The sequence below is a fragment of the Brassica napus genome, chromosome A7 (genome assembly GCF_020379485.1).
Source record: "Brassica napus cultivar Da-Ae chromosome A7, Da-Ae, whole genome shotgun sequence".
Lineage (NCBI taxonomy): Eukaryota > Viridiplantae > Streptophyta > Magnoliopsida > Brassicales > Brassicaceae > Brassica > Brassica napus.
The window spans coordinates 3,902,140-3,921,010 of NC_063440.1; the positions used below are offsets into that span (position 1 = coordinate 3,902,140).

An 18,871-nucleotide genomic window follows, 5' to 3' on the forward strand; every position below is an offset into this window, starting at 1 on the left:
AAGAAGAAGGACGGTTCACTACATTTCTGTGTTGATTATCGAGCATTAAATAGAGCCACGGTGCTGGATAAATATCCGATTCCAGTTATCGATCAGCTCTTAGACGAACTTCATGGTGCTTCAGTGTTCTTTAAGTTGGACCTACGATCGGGTTATCACCAGATTAGAATGGTCGAGGCTGATATTCCAAAGACAGCTTTTAGAACAGTAGAAGGTCACTATGAATTTCTCGTCATGCCTTTTGGCTTGACTAACGCGCCAGCTACATTTCAGGTCCTGATGAATCAAGTTTTCAAACAATTCCTTCGCCGGTTCGTACTGGTATTTTTTGATGATATCTTGGTGTACAGTGCGAATGAGGAAGAGCACGAGGAACACTTGAGGTTGGTATTACAAGTATTACGCGAACAGAAGTTGTATGCTAATATGAAGAAGTGTACCTTTGGAGTGAATTCTGTGGAGTATTTAGGACACATCATATCTTCAGAAGGAGTAGCTACAGATTCAGTGAAAACAGAGGCAATGACTGCGTGGCCAACCCCAAAAAAAGTTAAACAACTACGGGGGTTCTTGGGTTTAATGGGTTATTACAGACGATTCGTCAAAGCATATGGCAGTATAGCTCGACCACTTACGTGGTTGTTGAAGAAAGAACAGTTTCTATGGTCTCAGGAAACACAACAGGCGTTCGATCAGTTAAAAGCTGCAATGGTTCAGGCACCAGTTCTAGCTCTACCGGATTTTGATCAGCTGTTTGTCGTGGAGTCGGATGCATCTGGGTTTGGTTTGGGCGTAGTGTTGATGCAGAACAAAAGACCTATCGCGTTTTTCAGCCATGCATTAACGCCAAGGGAACAAATGAAGCCAGCATATGAACGAGAATTGATGGCTATAGTCATGGCCATTAGGAAATGGAAGCATTATCTACTCGGTCGCAAATTTCATGTCCATACAGATCAACGAAGTTTAAAGTTCTTATTGGAGCAGAAGGAAGTAAATTTGGAGTAGCAGAAGTAGTTGACTAAGATACTTGGCTTCGATTTTGATATCTTTTACAAGCCAGGTCCTGAGAATAAAGCAGCGGATGGATTATCTTGATCGATGTCAGTCTCTTCTCTCTGTTTGGCTCTGACAGTACCTACAGCTCTCCAATGGGAGGATCTATTTCATGAGATTAAGGAAGATGCAGGGATCCAACATATTATTGCGAAGCTGCAGGCGGGAGAGTTGAATTCTAAAAAGTATCAGGTCATTGATGAGAAGTTATGGTCCAAGAGGCGCTTGGTAATTCCAAAGTCTTCATGATTTATACCTTTGATCTTACAAGAAGCTCATGACAGTAAGATGGGAGGTCATTCTGGAGTTCTAAAAACCGTCAAAAGAGTTCAATGTTCGTTTTTCTGGAAGGGAATGTATAAGCAGATTCAGCAATACGTGGCTTCTTGTGCAGTTTGCTAGACTCACAAACACTCAACCTTGTCACCAGTAGGGCTGCTACAACCGTTGCCGATTCCGGAAAGTGTATGGGAAGATATTAACATGGACTTTATTGAGGGCTTACCAACTTCAAATGGCTTCAACGTGATCTTGGTGGTGATTGATCGCATGAGTAAGTTTGCTCACTTTCTCAGTTTCAAACATCCGTTTACGTCTCTAGATGTTGCTAAGAACTTTGTGAATGAGGTAGTTAAACTACATGGGTTTCCGAAGAGTATTGTATCTGACAGAGACAGAATCTTCTTGAGTTCCTTTTGGACTGAGGTATTTCGCTTGTCGGGAACTACATTTAAGTATAGCACCGCTTTTCATCCTCAAACGGACGGTCAATCTGAGGTTTTGAATAGGTGTTTAGAAACATATCTACGCTGTTTTTCTTCGTCTCACCCTTGGTCATGGCATACTTACTTGGCGTGGGTGCAGTTATGGTATAACACGACATATCACAAATCTCTGCAAACAACCCCATTCAAAGTCCTATTTGGCAGAGATCCTCCACCTTTGTTACGATTTGAACCTGGACCTACAACGAATTTTGAATTGGACAAAGAATTGAGGGAAAGGGATGATGCGCTGGAAGCTTTGAAAGCAAATCTGCTAAGGGCTCAGGACATGATGAAGGCGCAGGCGGATAAGTCTCGTCGAGAAGTGGAGTTTGCTATTGGCGATATGGTTTATTTGAAGTTGCAGCCTTACAGACAGAAGACAGTTGCTAGACGTTTCAGTCAAAAGTTGGCTGCTAAGTTTTACGGTCCTTACAATATCATTGAACGTGTGGGAAGGGTCGCTTACAAGCTTCAGCTTCCTCCTGAGGCTCGGATTCATGCAGTTTTTCATGTTTCTCAATTGAAGTTGGCGGTAGGACAACAGGTTCAGTGTGCGGAACTTCCACCGGGTGCCTTACAGTTACGGATGTTGTGGGGGAACCAGAGGATATCTTGGACAAACGTTAAAATTCGAAGGGTGATTTGGAACTCTTGGTGAAGTGGAAGAACCGTTCTTCGCTGGAGAATTCTTGGATGTTGTATCAGGAATTTCACGCTTGTTTTCCATCATACCAGCTTGAGGGCAAGCTGGATTTCGTTGGGGGAAGTATTGATAGGTTCAAGAAGGTTTATATTCGCAGGGGAGGAGGTAAAGAACCGTTGGAGTCAAGTGAGGAAGAGAGTGAGGAGTCTGAAGTGAAGTGAATAACAAGGAAGGGGGAAACTTCTATTTCAGAGAGAGTCTTTGCGGTTACAGATGGAGATGATATAAATAGCTATTGTATATGCATTTGAGAGATTATGCTTTGTATGTAGTAAACTCACTGACGTTATGAGTCTTGAGCTAACAGTCGCTATGAGATTGACGAGAATGGTGATCTCGCTATGAGAGTGAACCAGCATCGTATTTCAAAGCTGTAACTCTTTACATTTATAATCAAATAAATCGTTCATAGTCTTTAGCTTTACAATATCTAAAGTCTATCAGGAAGTCGGGTCCGGAGTTATGATAATCGGTTTGCTGTGTGTTCATTTTTAGAGCTGGGTCTGGAGCCGCGAATTAACCTGTCTGTGTGTCTGGTAAAAGTGTAGTCAAGTAGTGGATTTTATTCAAATCCCGTTGTATTCCGAAAGCTTAAGCCGATTTGGAGATTAAATAAAAATTAAGAAAAATGACAACATTATAAGATTGATATTAAAACCAATTGACAACCATGATTAGTCTACTTAATTCTCTTGGACACGATGGCTTTAAAATTTGTTTTACAGAAAAACAAACGACATCCAATCAAGTTTTTAAGCAAAACATATCAAGTTTGAAGGGTGGAAAGGAGAAGAACAAACCATGTCAAAGAATCCTACAGAACAAGAAGTCTCCAAATGTGTATGGAAAAGACAAAAACCACACTACGAAAATTGTATTTTTCCAATACAACAAGAAGACAAGAACACGTAAGAGACAAGGTCGTCGTTGAGGTTCAAAGAGGCAAGCTGCTCGCCTGCACCACCCGCAGCAACACTTCTGAGAACGTCCATAGCCTCGGCTACTTTAGCCTTGAGAGCTTCAGGTGACTCTAAGAGATGGAGCACTTCGGTTTGATCCATCTCCAAAAGCATCCCAGTCACTTTAGCTGCAGACTCTGCCTCAAGCTGCTCCACAAGCGGATACAGATTCTCACCCAGCATCTACACACATCACAACATCACAACAACTAACAACCAAACCCCCACATAAGATAAAAGCGAAAACAAACAAAAAAAAGCTTTCTCACCGTCCTCTGGTGTTCTGGAGACGCATTAGCAAGAGATGTAGCCAAAGCTCCAATAGGAACATGTTGAGAAAGCACAGGGTCACGTAGCGGCATATTACTAGGCATCTCATATGGAAGCATTCCAGGAACATCAGGGGGACCACCACTTCCACGGCCTTGCGAATATCGGAACATGCGACCCCTCGGGTGCTGCAGCATCATGGGAACTTGTTGCTGCTGATGATGATGAGATTGCTGGATCCCACCAGGGCGTCTACCTCCAGGACGCTGCTGGCCATGCTGAACCATTGGCATGAAGAAATTGTACATCGGTCCACCACCGGGTCTCATTCCAGGAACCATCTGTTGCTGGTAGCCAAACGCGGACTATCATGTACAAAATCACTTGTTACAAATAATCCAACAGTTAACAGGAAGTAGTGCCTACATATTAGGAAAAAGAAATACATGTGAAGGAATCATAGGAGGAGGTGTCTGAGCATAAAACACTTGTTGTCCAATACCTGGACCACCAGGGGGATACATCTGCATACAAGGCCCAAGAGATGGTGGCATTGCACCCGGTCTCATTTGGGAAAACTGAGCCTGTTAGCATCATGGCACAAGTAACAGTTAACATGAATATATAAAATTCCAAAAGGCGTCATCTAAATCTTAGATCATAGGATGCATAACAGTTAAAAAGCGCAGACATATATGTGCATTTCTTTGTCTATTATACAAGCATAACAAGGGAAAAGAAATCTATCGTGAAGTTAATCACACATAGCAATGTTATTCATAGCGGATAAAGAAAAATATGATAACTAAATCCAATATCTTTTTAAGTAAGAATCATGAGTCAGGTGACTCGGACATTGAATATCTAGATGCATCGCTTTGTTAGTGATGGGAACTGTAATCAGACATGTCATTTCCACTCAACACTGACGGGTCAAATTGCTGAAGATCGGGAAATAAACAAACCAAACGAAAGAGCCTGTCCAAGGCATATATTTAAGAGAACAAACCTGGAGTATGGCCCTTCTGTTCTCTTTTCTCTGAGCAACAGCAACATAGAGAGGTTTGTTTTCAATCATTTTACCACTCATCTCTGACATCTGTACAGATAATAACCACTGTTAGTAAGAGCTGAAGAGATATCTTTGCTCGTGTATGGGCTCCGCATTATATTACAATTGGCTTACAGCTTTGCTTGCTTCTTCAGGAGTTGATAATGCTACAAAACCAGAGCCCCTGCTTATGCCATTCGGATCCCGCATCACCTGTTATTGTTTTCGAGAAGGAGAATTTATATAGGCAACCAACAGGGCATAGTACAATTAAGATTAGCAGGGAAGAAGAATATTGGACCTTGCAAGATGTAACAGTGCCATACGGTGTAAAAAGCTCCTTCAGTTTCTCGTCAGAGATACTGTCATCTAAATTCTTGACATACAACTTAGAGCTTTGAAACTTGTCTGCAGCTTCCCTCAAACTCTGCTCATACCGAACCTTTAGTTCCGTTTCCCTTTCAGACTTCTTTTGGGCCCTACCAACAAACCATTCCTTATCATCAAATGTCTTCCCATTCAGAGTTCCCACAGCCTTAGCAGCATCATCGGCATTGTCAAAGTTAACAAAACCAAAGCCCTTTGACTTCCCATCTCCATCTTTCATCACCACCGCACTTGTAATATTTCCAAACTCACCAAACGTGTTCTTCAAAGCATCATCAGTAGTTGATTCAGCAAGATTCTTCACATACACATTGGTGAATTTTGTTACGTTAGCGGTAGAGTCTCTTTCTTGCCTCCTGAGGAAAGGTCCGACATACACTTGCTTATCATTCAGTAACATGCCGTTCAATTGAGCCATAGCTTTCTGGGCAGATTCCTTAGTTTCATATTGCACAAACCCATAGCCTTTCGATTGCCCTGAAGAATCCACAGCTACCTTGCACGAGATAATGTTCCCGAACGCAGAAAACGTATCATGCAACGCTTTGTGGTCTATGGACTTGTCAAGATTCTGCCATATATATAACTAAGTTTAGCTCAGGAAAAGAAGAGACAAGTCAAAAGGAAAGCAGCTAAATCGTCATTGTTCCAAGGGACAAAGGAAGAGTTCAGTATCCCAATTCTATAAAGATTACAGAACAAAAAGGACAAAATCTTTGTTGGAAGAGGATTGCAATTGGTGGAATGTTGAAAAAACAGAGGCAAAAGAATACCTTGATGAATATGTTTCCTGCACCACTTCGGCGAACACTAGGATCACGATGAGAGTACATAATCCTGACAGGTTTTCCATTAAGAGGAATGTAGTTCATTTCCTGAATCGCTCTTGCAGCTGCCAGAAGAAACGTCAACATAAAGTCCCATCAAAGAACAGAATCACACATAGCAAAAACACTCTAGGAATCATCCACAGAAACCAACAACACAAAAGGGCACATTTGTTACTTGATGCAATTTCTGTTTAAGGCAAAAGGCACTTTCTAAACAAGAAACAAATATACAAACTGATTTTCTTGAACCTTATAAAATGTAGGAAATATCCACTCAGAGTATGTGCAACAATGATAGAGGCACAATCTTTATTTATTCTGTTTCTGCTTAAGTAAGACAATCTGAATACACTTTCTAAACAACAGACAATTGAAAAAGACCATACATACTCTGAAAAAAGACAACAAATATTCATATGAATTTCCTGAACCCAATCTTGGTAACAAATATAGTGCACACTATACCCCAAGAAAAAAAAACCCAACATAGTAGTGTCTTAATCTTGATAAAAACACTAAACAAGAAAACCTTTTTCAATCTACACTATCTTCCTAACACAGTAATACACAAGTGAGAACTACAGAATAGCTTATATCGTCAAACAAAATAAAGTTAAAATGCAAAGAATATGGATGGTATCAATTTAAATTTTTTAAAAATATCAAAATCAGAGAAGCCTAACCATCTTGAGGAGTGGCGAAATTGACATATCCATAACCGAGAGATCTCCGAGTAGCTAAATCCCTACAGACACGAACGGTCACAACTTGACCCATCTGGCTAAACGCCTCGAAGAGCTGCGCGTCCGTAACATTTGCATGCAGATCTCCAACATAAAGCGACATCGTACCGCCCGCTGTTCCCGAACCGTTTGGATTCTGACCTTGAGGTTGAACCTGAGCCATTTTCCTTCTTCTTTTTTTGGTTTTTGGAACTTTTTTCTTCTTTTTTTTTTTTGCTTTGCTCTTCTCTCTTCCCTCCTCAGAGCAATCAAGATCAAAAGAGAGCAACAGAGAGAAATTGAAGCGGAGAAGATAGGTTGGTGAGTTTTCTTAGGTCTTTTTCCTTAAGAGTTATAAAAGAGGGGAGAAGACAAGGGTAAAAGCAGTTGCCGGCGGCAAAGCCTGCGGCGGCGCGTGCGATATCGAAGATAGTTTGGTGAGAGATTCGGGGAATCTGAAGACAACTGCGAAGAGGAAAGAGAGACACTGCGTTTCCTTTTTATGATTTTTTTTATACTTTAATCGAATCCTAGAAATGTCAAAGAGGTGTGTGCCTCAAATCTGAACCGTTGGTTCGGTTCTTATATAGACATTGGGATTTACAGTTCGCAAATTGACTGATGAGTGATGAATTTATTAGGTTCAAAAGAAAATCGGAAAATCCTTCATTATTTATATTTATTGGATTATATTTTAATTTTCTCAACCATATTTGACTTTATTTATTCAGTGACTCTACTGAAATATACTGTTACTAAATCTTACAGATTCACTTTATATTTGATTTAATAATTATAAATTGATTTCTATTTAAATTACAAAATATCAAACAATTGTTTATTATTCAAACTTGAAATGATCTAGAACAAATTGGTAGTAAAGAGAAATTCCTATGATATTTTTTTTAGTTTATTTTTATAAAAATAGTCTTCAAAAAGAAAAATAAGAAAATGATATTTTATTAAAAGGTAATTATACATTTATAATCCAAAGTTAACTAATCTAGGTTTATGGTTTAAAGTTAAGGGATGCAATTTTAAAAATGGAGTCTTAAATTTTAAAAAATAAAAATTTTAAAATAGAAATGAGTTATTTTTAGTGATTATTTTGTTAACAAAAACTTAAAAAGGCTATTGAAAGAATTGCTCAGTTATAAAAGTAATATACTATAAAAAAATTAGAGTTGGTTATCTGAGAAATGTAAGAGATGTTGAAAGAATTTGAAGTGTTTGCTATGCCTACCAAGTTTATTTTACTCTATGGAGAAACTACGACATCTTCATAGATCATATCTTGAAAATATGCTCTATAATCTTGGAACTGGTGCGTGCTGAAGCATACATCTTATTCTATATGAATATTTCTATTTATTAGTGCAGCTTAGCTTCTATGTTGGGTGATTTTGCTGTATATTCATAAGAGGAGAAAAAATGAAGAATATGTCCATGCAACGGTTTCAAGTGGTGGATGGGACAATTTGACCCCAATTTTTCCTTTTCTCTCCCTTAGAGCGCGTGAGTGTACAAATAACGCGTTTGGATGACGATGGAGATAAAAACCATGTGCTCAGTTCCATTCTACCAAACTTATGGCATAGACTATCACATCTCTATCTTTGCACATATTTTTTTGAACTGAGATTCCAACATGTTGACACACATACGATATTATACATCATACAGAATAGTCCAAAATAACCAAACAACTAACCTCCCAAAATAGCATACTTTGTAGAAAAAGCTAGCACATACGAACTTTGTCATTTGAGAGAATGTGTATTGAAATGGAATAAGAAACACATAGTCTAATTAGTGAACTAATAAGTCACCAAACTGTTGGAGACCACTATATAGGAAACTATATACATGTGAAGAAGGATATGTATTATGTGTGTAATGTTACTATTTTATACAACATATAGTATAATCATACACTTGAGTGACATAATGCATTAGTTTAGTTCAATGAAAGAAGAAGCAAATGATAGAACTGCATATGTCTGACACGGTGTCGATGTATAGTACGGATACAACTCCAATTAGAAAATCAAAATCAAGTAATAGTGCAAGACTTTTGGTGGCTCTGCATAGTACATGTAGGATATGTGATGGAAGACTGATATTGTGAAATGGTGTAAGCACTTTGTTTATATATTTCGGGAAGTTATGCAGTAGTAAGTAACGAAAGTAGATTTATCCATCTGGTGATTATATTAAACACGAGAACAATATAATATGCAAATGTTTCGAAACAAAGTGAAATATATTGTACTATAGGTAACATAGTATAGTATGATAGCCTAAAAACAAACACATATGATGTTCACTTTAGTGTGTTTCACAATAACACAAACAATTTGGAGATACAAATTAGTGTTACGGCTGTGTTGTGCAACTTAAACATACATAACAGCCTTAATATGAGCTTAGGTTAGTTTCGTTCCAAAGTTAGTGATGTGAAACAATGTGTACAGAGTAGACACAAGCAATATGCAAGTTGCATTCAACGAGAAGTCATAGGTTAAGACATAACAATAATTTAAATTGCATATTGCCCGTGTGTGAACAAGGAATTCACCAACTGTTTCTGCTGATCATTGGAAATAGCTAATTTTATCACCTTGATCCATCAAAAATTTAGTTGTTTATGAGTTTTTGGCTGATGTTTCCTACCAAGTTTGATACACCAGTATGTGCAAGCCTAAAACTCCATATTATAATTGCAACAGGAAAGACTTTAGGTAATTAAAAAACATCTTCTTGTACCACACCAAACATAAATACAGTATTATTATGGGCTAAGGATAGTATATAAATTGCACTTCTAATTCATTTAAATTGCATACTGAAAGCTAGCACAATGTTTTAAACTATACAATCTACTAAATAGTATATTATTACCTCAACTCTTTATAACATCATTTATACTTTCCACCAGTAGCATATGTGACATAATATACTATACAAAGATAAAAGATAAAATTACTAACTACTATACTATTTTACTCTTTCATATAGTATAGTTTGTTCGGTTACGACATACATCACCATCTCCAACCCCACAACCCAGAACTTTGAATATATAATCCCTACATAAACCACCGTGACATACATGCAATGCTCTCAATTTTTGGCGTCATATAAAAATTGACAGTAAAGGGAAAATTTTTGAAACTCGATGTCAGGTTACCTTATTCATGTAGCTGCCATAAACCCCTTCCATCGGATCTGCAAAATCAAAGCAGTTGCGCACTTGCGCCGCCGGGAAATTTCATTAGCCGCATGAATCCTAACTTTTCTTTTCTTACAACTTTGACCCCTCTCGTCAATCGTCCTTCTCTGATATTCCCTTCTTTCTTCTTCAACTGTTGTTCACAATCCTTTAGTGTAATAGATCTGATGCTTCGCTTGTTTGGAAAATTTTGTTTTTATGTGAGAGAAACCTTTTCGGATACATAGAAGAAGACACAACGACATTTAATTTTTTTCACGCGCAGAGAAGAGCATTTTTGTCTAAAATCAACATTATATATAACATATCATAGCCCTTCCCTTGCTATGTGTATTTCCTTAATTTTCATTCTATTATGGTTATGATCCCAAATTTCCCTTCTATGTTTAGTTTCTAGCACCCAAGAATTGAGTTTCTCATGTTTCAAAAAAAAAGAAAAATTGAGTTTCTCTAGCCAAGTCTAACCAACCATATCCACTAAATAATGAATCATATTGCTAAGATCCATCGACAAGACAAATGTTTCATAAGCATAAGACTTACACACGTATGAGGTTCTCCAAAATTTGCTTCATGTCAAGCATGACAGTTTCCCTCTACGTGTCGAATATTTATGGGTGATCTATATTAATCATTTTGAAAAGCTTATTATATATGTCTCGTTTTCAAATAGACTAAATTATACAAGCATAAGGATCATGATCTTCCTAAGGCACTTTAAATTATACAAGCATAAGATTCAAGAATTTAACTTTAAGGTTCATTAGCTCTTTCGACATGAGGTGATGACGTTTTTATGAGTTTAGCATGTACACATATTTTACATTTTTTCTACTTATTATTTTTATTTTGAGATTAAATTTAGATTCACTAATTTTTTCTATTTCTATTGATTTGGAATTAACATGGCATAATCGTTCATGCTATATATTAAAAAACTCAACCAAATATGTAACTAGTTTCTTCTTTCTTGAAACTTATGGAGTTATAACTTTCGGACGGACTCCCATTATATTCATCTTGACGAGTCAATCGTTAACATACCCCTTACCCAATTAAACCCCATTCTTTTGAATCACGAGTTTGTCAGCCTCAATAGTCATGGCAAATCCATTCTTAGTGAAAAAGGTTCCTGAAACAAGGTTCTTCCTCATGTTAGGCATGTGCTTCACGTTCTTCACAGTGACTTCAAGTCTATATGACATCTTCAAAATCACCTTACTGTGGCTTTCAATCTTGGAGACTTCAGTGTTCCCCATGAACAACTTCTCTTCAATTTTTCTCCTTTGATAAGTGATGAAGATGGACCATGTGTTGTACCACCATTCTTTAGGGTTGCTTTCAACCATATTGACATCAGTTACCACTGTGAAAAGGTCTTCCTCAGTGAGGCTGACTAGAGCCTTATAATTTTTGAGCTTGTTGCGGCATACATCAGACTTGTGTCCATTTTTGTGCGATAGTGACACTTCTCCTTTAACTTTTCCACAGTTGCTTCAGCGGGTGTCTTCTTGAAGTTTGTTCCATAATCTCTTAAGGGTGCAGCCGTTTTGGAAAGCTTAACAGGAGAGTTCATATTTTTTTTCCTTTACCTTTCAACTCGGCCATGCTGACATTATGCTATTTAATGATGCGCTTGCCTGCATTTTGGTTCTTTGATGCTATCTGAAGCGTCATGATGACTTCTTCAAAACTCATCTTTTTCTTGTGTTTCAGGTAGTTCTTGAAAGTCAGCCATGTTAGAGAGAGCTTCTCGACGAAGCAAAGAGTCATGAATATCTCGCAGATGGATATTATTTCAACAACAATTTCATGGCACAAAAGTTCCAAAGCTTCAACTTGATCCATGATGGGTTTTGAACCCACCATTTTGAAGTCAAAAAAATGTACAACTGAAAACTTTTGGCATCCTTCATCCTCACCTCTATACTTCTTGTCCAAGGATCTTCGTAGATCTTTTGCCATGGGAATATCACTGTAGATTTAGTACAATGGATCAATTGAGAAACCCAAAATCCATCTGTTGCATAGGAAGCCAGATTGCGTCCATATCTCCACAATACCAAGAGTGTGTACATCATAAATCTCGTGAGGCACAAGGGCTTGCCTTTCTTGATTAATTTGTCCAACCTCATTGTTGTGAGTAAGAACAACATTTTATTCTGCCAGGTTTTGAAGTCTTTGCCATCAATTTTTTCTGCCATCAATCATGCAACAACTGCATCAGGTACAGTGATATGTTCAAATTAACATTAAACTACTCTTTCAAACAACAAGTTCAATTGTAGTATTTTATGATCGAATCCACGAAAACTCTATGATTACTCAATAGATTTATTAGTTATTGAATTAAAGCTAGATAGTAATATTGAAATGCAAGAAATAAGAAATAGCAATTGTATTGTAAGTTATCACAATGGTGAAAGGCTAAATTTTGGAAACTCTTAGATTCTTTAGGAAATGTAAACTATTTCAACTATCAAGGAATTATTAAAGACAACTATGAACTCAAACTCAAGTTATAATCAATCAGATCTCACCGCAAGATTATCTAATGTTTAAACCAAGGACTTTTACTCTCGTATTTTAATCTGAGGAGTGTGTCGATCGATACTTTTGAAGTACCGATCGATACCACCTTTAAACAAGATTTAGCGCACGGGTTTGATATGTTCTCTATCCACCTGGGTTTACTCTCATATTCCTAGTTGTTTATTTCATCTAAGTTTCAATTCAGGAAATAGTCCAACCTCTAACTTGTGCCAATTAACCTAGGTTCTAAGTTTAAGATGATCAATCATAAACATAACATTAAGATCAACTAGATTAAGAATATATTGATTTACCTAACAGTACTACAGTTTAACAATCCATAAAGCAACCCTTGATGAACCATAAGTCTAACAATGCAATTACTCAGACATAATCATGAAGAACATAACTGAAATCTGAATAAATTGCATAGATAAACAGAGTAAAAAATAAATGGAGTTTAAGATCTTCTCTGAAAGTGTTCAGATCTTTTTATCTCCAATCCTAAGCTCTCTCCTGTGTAATAATAATAAGCATAGCCATTAACAATGACTTAACAAAACATAATATAGGTCAAAAACACGTCAGGGGTGTTTTGTAAATAAGGGACAAAATGCAATTTGGATCTTAATTAAAATTCGTCGGGACTGAATTTGGAGCAGTGTCGATCGACACACAAGTGGTGGTGTCATGTCACTCGACACTAGTTGATATCTTCGACAGCTTCGTCTTGCGAGTTGGACGAACCAATACTCAGTAAAAAAAGTGCATACTTTTATATCTAACCGTTCGATGGACCTCAATACACCTCCAAATGACTCCAAACCACCTCCATTGGAAAGCTATCTCAATTTCCTATCTCGTGTCAAAAAATGAGTACCAAATTGTTAATTTAAGACGATGGACCTCAAACCGGTGGCATTGGAAATTTAACTTAAAGCACTATCATGGGTCAAATAATATGAGCTCAATCACATCTTGGAAAGGTCTCCATACAAAGCTAAACTTTTGACGTATTTGCTCAGCTCTTCACCTCAAAAAGCTCTAGAATCTTCAAAGTATCCCAAAACGTAGCTGGACCTGAAAAGATTCTAAAACAGACTTCAAACACATATAATAGATTCTAAATAGAAAATATAACATGGTCTAAAAGTGGTAAAATCCATGGTATATCATACAGCCAGAAAAGTTGGATTTGTAACTGGAACACTTGTGGTGGCTTCAGTTGCACCCACTTGATAAAGACCAGCACTGCATATGCTACGGCGCGTGGTTTCATTGGTATTGCTACCTCCTGCAACATTTTTTATTGTTGTTCCAACATTTTTTACGGTTGCACCCGTTTGGACTTGCGAAATGTTGAGTAGAGACTTTAATCAATAAAATTTTGTTGTTGTTTAGATCATTTAAAAGCATTCACAATCACTTAATAATATCAATAGAAACCTGAAAACGTTTTGCAAAATTTCTTAGAAGTGTTCACATAAACCATTTATGTAAGATTTTACATCGTTACAAACTCATTGAAAGCGTTTGTGGAAACAATCATTTTTAGAACATATAAGATAAGTATATAAAACGTTTCACAAATATGTTTGACAACAAAGCACAAAACCATTTTGAATAGAAACAATAAACATTTTGTGGGGATGCTAAGCAAATCGCAAAAAATCATTCAAAAAATAAAACCAACAAGCGTTTTATAAATCCTTGAAAAAATAGTTTTATAGAACCCCTTTTCAATTTTAATGCGATTCAAGCTTCATATAAGAAGCAATTACAAGTTAAGATTATAGGAACCGATAATCTTGAATTAAAAATGACGAAGTATATAAAATGTTATAAATAAAATAAAATAAATGAAACAGTAAGTCAAATTTGAATATGTTTCCGTAAACGACATGCAGTCGAAATATGATATATCTTTCCTTAACTCTTAAATTTGCTTTGTTAGTGCGACGAGACATATCCCATGCTGAGCGGGCTGTGGACGACGCACGTGGGGGAGCCACACCACCTCTCTTTGAAACCTTTGACCAAAGAAAATCATGTGGGAAGGAAATGACACGTTATTTGTCTTTTGATCATTTCAACTTGCTCTCTCCCTTTCTCATTCAATTCAAGAATATATAATGCTCTCAGACCAATTGCGTGTTGCAATGTCTTGTACAAGGTTGTATCCAAGATTATTGCTAATAGACTGAAGAAGCTTTTGCCTAGTGTCATCAGTAAAAATCAGTCAACTTTCATTCAAGGAAGATTGCTTATGGAGAATGTTCTGTTAGCTTCAAAGATGGTGAAGGACTATCACAAAGAGTCAATCTCTCCGAGGTGCGTCATGAAAATTGATATCTCAAAGGCGTTCGATTCTGTTCAGTGGGAGTTTGTTTTGAAGGGGTTGGAAGCTTTGGGATTCCCCAGCAAATTTATTCACTGGATCAGACTTTGCATCACAAGCCCGTCTTTCTTTGTTCAAGTAAATGGGGAATTGGCAGGTTATTTCCAATGTTCAAGAGGTCTACGCCAGGGTTGCTCTCTTTCTCCGTATCTCTTTGTTCTCTGTATGGACATTTTGTCGAGGAAGATTGATAAGGCAGCTTCAGAGAAACAGTTCAACTTCCATCCTAGATGTAGTCCTCTCTCTCTCACCCGTTTGTGCTTTGCAGATGATCTCATGGTGTTTGTAGAGGGTTCTAAAGCGTCCATAGAAGGGGCTCTGGCAGTGTTTGAAGAGTTTGCAGTTTGGTCTGGGCTGAAGATAAGCATTGAAAAATCGACAATCTATATGGCTGGAGTAGCTGAAGAAGAGAAGAGGAGGATTCTGTTGAACTTTCCATTAGCAGAGGGCACTCTACCTGTAAGATATTTGGGTTTACCTCTCATGACTCAGGTTATGAGGAAGCAGGACTATCAGCCAGTGGTGGAGAAAATTTGAGGTAGAATCAATACTTGGACTAGCAGATTTTTGTCTTACGCTGGGAGATTGCAACTGGTAAAGGTGGTTATAAGGAGCATTGTAAATTTCTGGTCTGCAGCATTTCGACTATTTAGCCAATGTATCAAAGAAGTTGAGCAACTTTGCTCAGATTTTCTTTGGTCTGGTCCAAATCTTAAGACTACGGGGGCAAAAGTCTCGTGGAGAGATGTCTGTAAAGAGAAAGATGAAGGTGGTTTGGGTATAAGAGTATTAAAAGAAGTAAATACAGTATGTGATCTGAAGCTAATCTGGAGGCTGTTGGTTGGGAAGTCGTTATGGAGTAAATGGGTAAAGACTAGTCTAGTGAAGAAAATTTTTTTTGGGAAGTGAATACGAAAACTCAAAATGGATCTTGTATGTGGAGGAAGTTGCTAAAGCTCAGGGAGTTAGCGAAGAGTTTCTATAGGAAGGAGGTGGGGAATGAGCGTTAAAATTTTTTCTGGTTTGATAAGTGGAGTGATCGGGGTGTCATCTATGATCATTTGGGAGAGAGAGGGTTCATAGATATGGGAATTCCAAGAGAAGCCACTGTTGAAGAAGCTATTTTCAATACTCGAGGTAAAAGAAGACATCGGGTGGGGTTGCTAAATGAGACTGAGGAGGAGTTAAGAAACATGAGAGACACTCTTAGTGATGAGTTGGATGATGTGAGTCAGTGGAGGAGAGAATCGGGATATAATTGTTCTTTCTCAACATCTGAAACATGGAGATTAGTTCGTGAGGTGAAGGCGAAATGTGATTGGACTCGAGGAGTTTGGTTCACTCGGGCGACACCTAAATATGTGTTTATGGCTTGGCTGGCAAACTTAAACAGACTATCTACGATGGATAGAATTGTTCAGTGGAATCCATGGGTAGATGAGATCTGTGTATTATGTAAGAGTGCCTGTGAAAGCAGAGACCATTTCTTCTTTGAGTGTTCTTATTCAGTGCAGATCTGGGAGAGTCTTGCTAGAAGGATCATGGGAAACTCGTTCTCAAATTCTTGGTCTGAGATCATGAATAGAATCACTACTGGAGGGAATCTTGTGAAAATGAAGCTATTATGTCTTCGGTATGCTTTTCTAACTGCATTATATGTAATATGGAGAGAGAGAGGAACAAAGTGAAACATGATGAGAAGCTGATCCCAGTGAATGTTTTGAAGAAGCTGGTTGATAAGAATGTGAGAAACAAGTTCAGCTTGTTAAGATCTAGGTGTGTGAAGGGAATAGAAAGTTCTTTACAAGTTTGGTTTGGAACTCGTATGTATATGTGAAGGTATAGAAATAAGTTTTAGATAAGGGGATGCATTCATTGTATAAAGGTTTTTTTTAGAAATAAAATTTAATATTCTTTCAAAAAAAAATATATATATATATATATATAATGCTCGTTGCAAACTTTCCAACAAACTATTAATCTGGCAACGACAACCATTAACCACCGAAAAAGTCAGCCTATTCATTTTGTACAAGAAACAGAGGTTCCAACAGTTATAACTTTATTATGTAAGGGACACTATAGACTTATCTCTCAACATAACTCAACAATAGTAGCTAAAGCTAATAAAGTTAAGAACCCACCTCACAACATGAAACAACATGAACACATGTTCTGTCTCTATTTTACTTTCTACCATTCACCTCTTCCATGAACTTGTTCAAATCCTTAAAAGAAGATCCTCCTTCCTCAACAGCTGCTTTAGCCATCTCGCCTAGCTTCTTGGCCCGTTCCCGCCTTTCTTCTGCTTCTTCCCCAACTATCACTTCTCTCACTGCCTTCTCAACTTCCTCTCTACTAATTAACTTTCCTTTTTTCACCAACTCCGTTGCTCCCACGTTCACTCCTGTTTTCAACACTTTTGTCAAAAGCTTCTCGTTGTAGAACTGCTCTGCTCCCATCGGCCAAGTTACCATAGGCAACCCAGCAGCAATGCCCTCAATAGCCGAGTTCCATCCGCAATGCGTCACAAATCCTCCAACCGCTTTGTGGTCAAGTATAAGCACCTGTGGAGCCCACCCGCGTATGATCAGCCCTTTACCTTTCGTTCTTTCCTCAAACCCTTCAGGCAACCACTCCTCATTTTCACCTGTCCCAAACCACATCAACACCAAGTTTCATTTCATAATTGTTATGTAATTAGTAAAAAAATAACAATAAATAATTGTTACGTAATTCAACAGTCAACACCATGCTATCAAATGACGTATAGCAACAATGAAATTTTGAATGAGTTATCCATATTACCTTTGTTATTATTTTTCCTAACCACCCAGATGAAGTTTTGTCCAGAGCCTTCAAGACCAGCAGCGATCTCTAACAGTTGCTCGTTGGTGAAGTTAGTTCCACTGCCAAAGGACATGTAAACAACTGAACCAGGTGTCTTAGAGTCGAGCCACTGGAGGCATTCTCGCTCATCAATGCTCGCCTTCTTCCCTCTTCCAGCTTTCTCCGCTATCTCTGTGTTGCTGAGCGAAAGCGGACCGATATGCCAAGCTCTTTTAGCAACAAAGCAACGGTAAAAATCAGCGTAAGTCGATTCCAGCTCGTAGAAGCTATTCACCAGAACACCAAAGCTAATTGACTCCGATTCTCTGACCTCTTTCATAAACTTTCCCATCGGAGTCTCTTCGTCAGCAACATTGGCTTGCTCTGCTGTGATGACTATGTCCCCCGGGAGACCAGGGATTACAAAAGGAGTAGAAGTCGTAGCAACTTTCTTGTGTGGCTTATGAGTCCTCATGTTGTAAGAACAGCACAAGGAAAAGAGAGATGTACCGTGGAACACAAGTCTTGGGACACCAAACTTCTCTGCGGCTTCCGTCGCCCAAGGGAAGAACATATCGGCAACAATACAGCTCGGTTTGGTTGTCTCGATGAAACTTTCCAACTGCTGTTTCATATGCTTGGTAGAGAAAAGAAACTTTAAGAACAAGTCACCTGCGTCAGGCTTTTGGTATGAGGTGATGAAGTCAACGTTCTCGCACCCTTCAGGCAATCCAAGCTCTACGCTAGGGAAGTCGAAGATCCTGATTCCGATTTCGAGACCAGGGTTTTGGTTTCTGAATGCTTCAATGGGTTTCTCCAAGATCTTAGAGTTGCTTGGCGTTGTGATGATGGTTGATTTGGCTCCTCTGCTAGAGAAAAGCTTGGCCATGTCCAGAATAGGAATCATGTGGCCGTGAGCCATGAAGGGGAAGAAACACACATGAATCCGCTCAGAGACTTCGCTAGTCATGTTTGGCTGCAGACAATCAAAAGAAAGCAGAATGAAAAAAATTATAAAATTTTGAAGATTCGATCAGACAGAACAGAGGATTTAATGTCAGGATTGAACTTGTGTTCCTTGGTCTTGATTTGTCCTTCGAGTTTAGGACATTCGAGATGTATATATATACTACAC

The 18,871-nt window shown here is 38.1% G+C and overlaps 2 protein-coding genes across 2 annotated transcripts; both read right to left on the reverse strand.

Moving 5' to 3' along the window:
* Positions 1-3,292: 3,292 nt before the first annotated feature.
* On the reverse strand, positions 3,293-11,470 carry LOC106370353 (polyadenylate-binding protein 2-like). The gene is made up of 8 exons (XM_013810376.3): positions 6,707-11,470; positions 5,967-6,085; positions 5,108-5,764; positions 4,942-5,019; positions 4,765-4,854; positions 4,202-4,339; positions 3,755-4,120; positions 3,293-3,668 (listed from the first exon to the last, which is right to left on the reverse strand). Exons 1-8 carry the CDS (start codon positions 6,927-6,929, stop codon positions 3,390-3,392), a joined length of 1,950 nt encoding a protein of 649 aa, XP_013665830.2. The 5' UTR covers positions 6,930-11,470; the 3' UTR covers positions 3,293-3,389.
* Positions 11,471-16,904: 5,434 nt separating this feature from the next.
* Positions 16,905-18,871, reverse strand: LOC106371539 (UDP-glycosyltransferase 73B5). Its single transcript, XM_013811623.3, has 2 exons — positions 17,716-18,871; positions 16,905-17,557 (listed from the first exon to the last, which is right to left on the reverse strand). The coding sequence occupies exons 1-2, from the start codon at positions 18,704-18,706 to the stop codon at positions 17,094-17,096; spliced, it is 1,455 nt and encodes a 484-aa protein (XP_013667077.2). The 5' UTR covers positions 18,707-18,871; the 3' UTR covers positions 16,905-17,093.

Excerpts from the sequence above, each read along its gene's own strand:
- LOC106370353 (XM_013810376.3), bottom strand. The coding sequence starts at position 6,929 with ATGGCTCAGGTTCAACCTCAAGGTCAGAATCCAAACGGTTCGGGAACA. Across the intron at positions 4,340-4,764 it reads ACAGAAGGGCCATACTCCAG|GCTCAGTTTTCCCAAATGAG; the intron begins GTTTGTTCTCTT and ends TGATGCTAACAG. Across the intron at positions 4,121-4,201 it reads CTCCTATGATTCCTTCACAT|TCCGCGTTTGGCTACCAGCA; the intron begins GTATTTCTTTTT and ends TGTACATGATAG.
- LOC106371539 (XM_013811623.3), bottom strand. The coding sequence starts at position 18,706 with ATGACTAGCGAAGTCTCTGAGCGGATTCATGTGTGTTTCTTCCCCTTC. Across the intron at positions 17,558-17,715 it reads TAGGAAAAATAATAACAAAG|GTGAAAATGAGGAGTGGTTG; the intron begins GTAATATGGATA and ends GGTTTGGGACAG.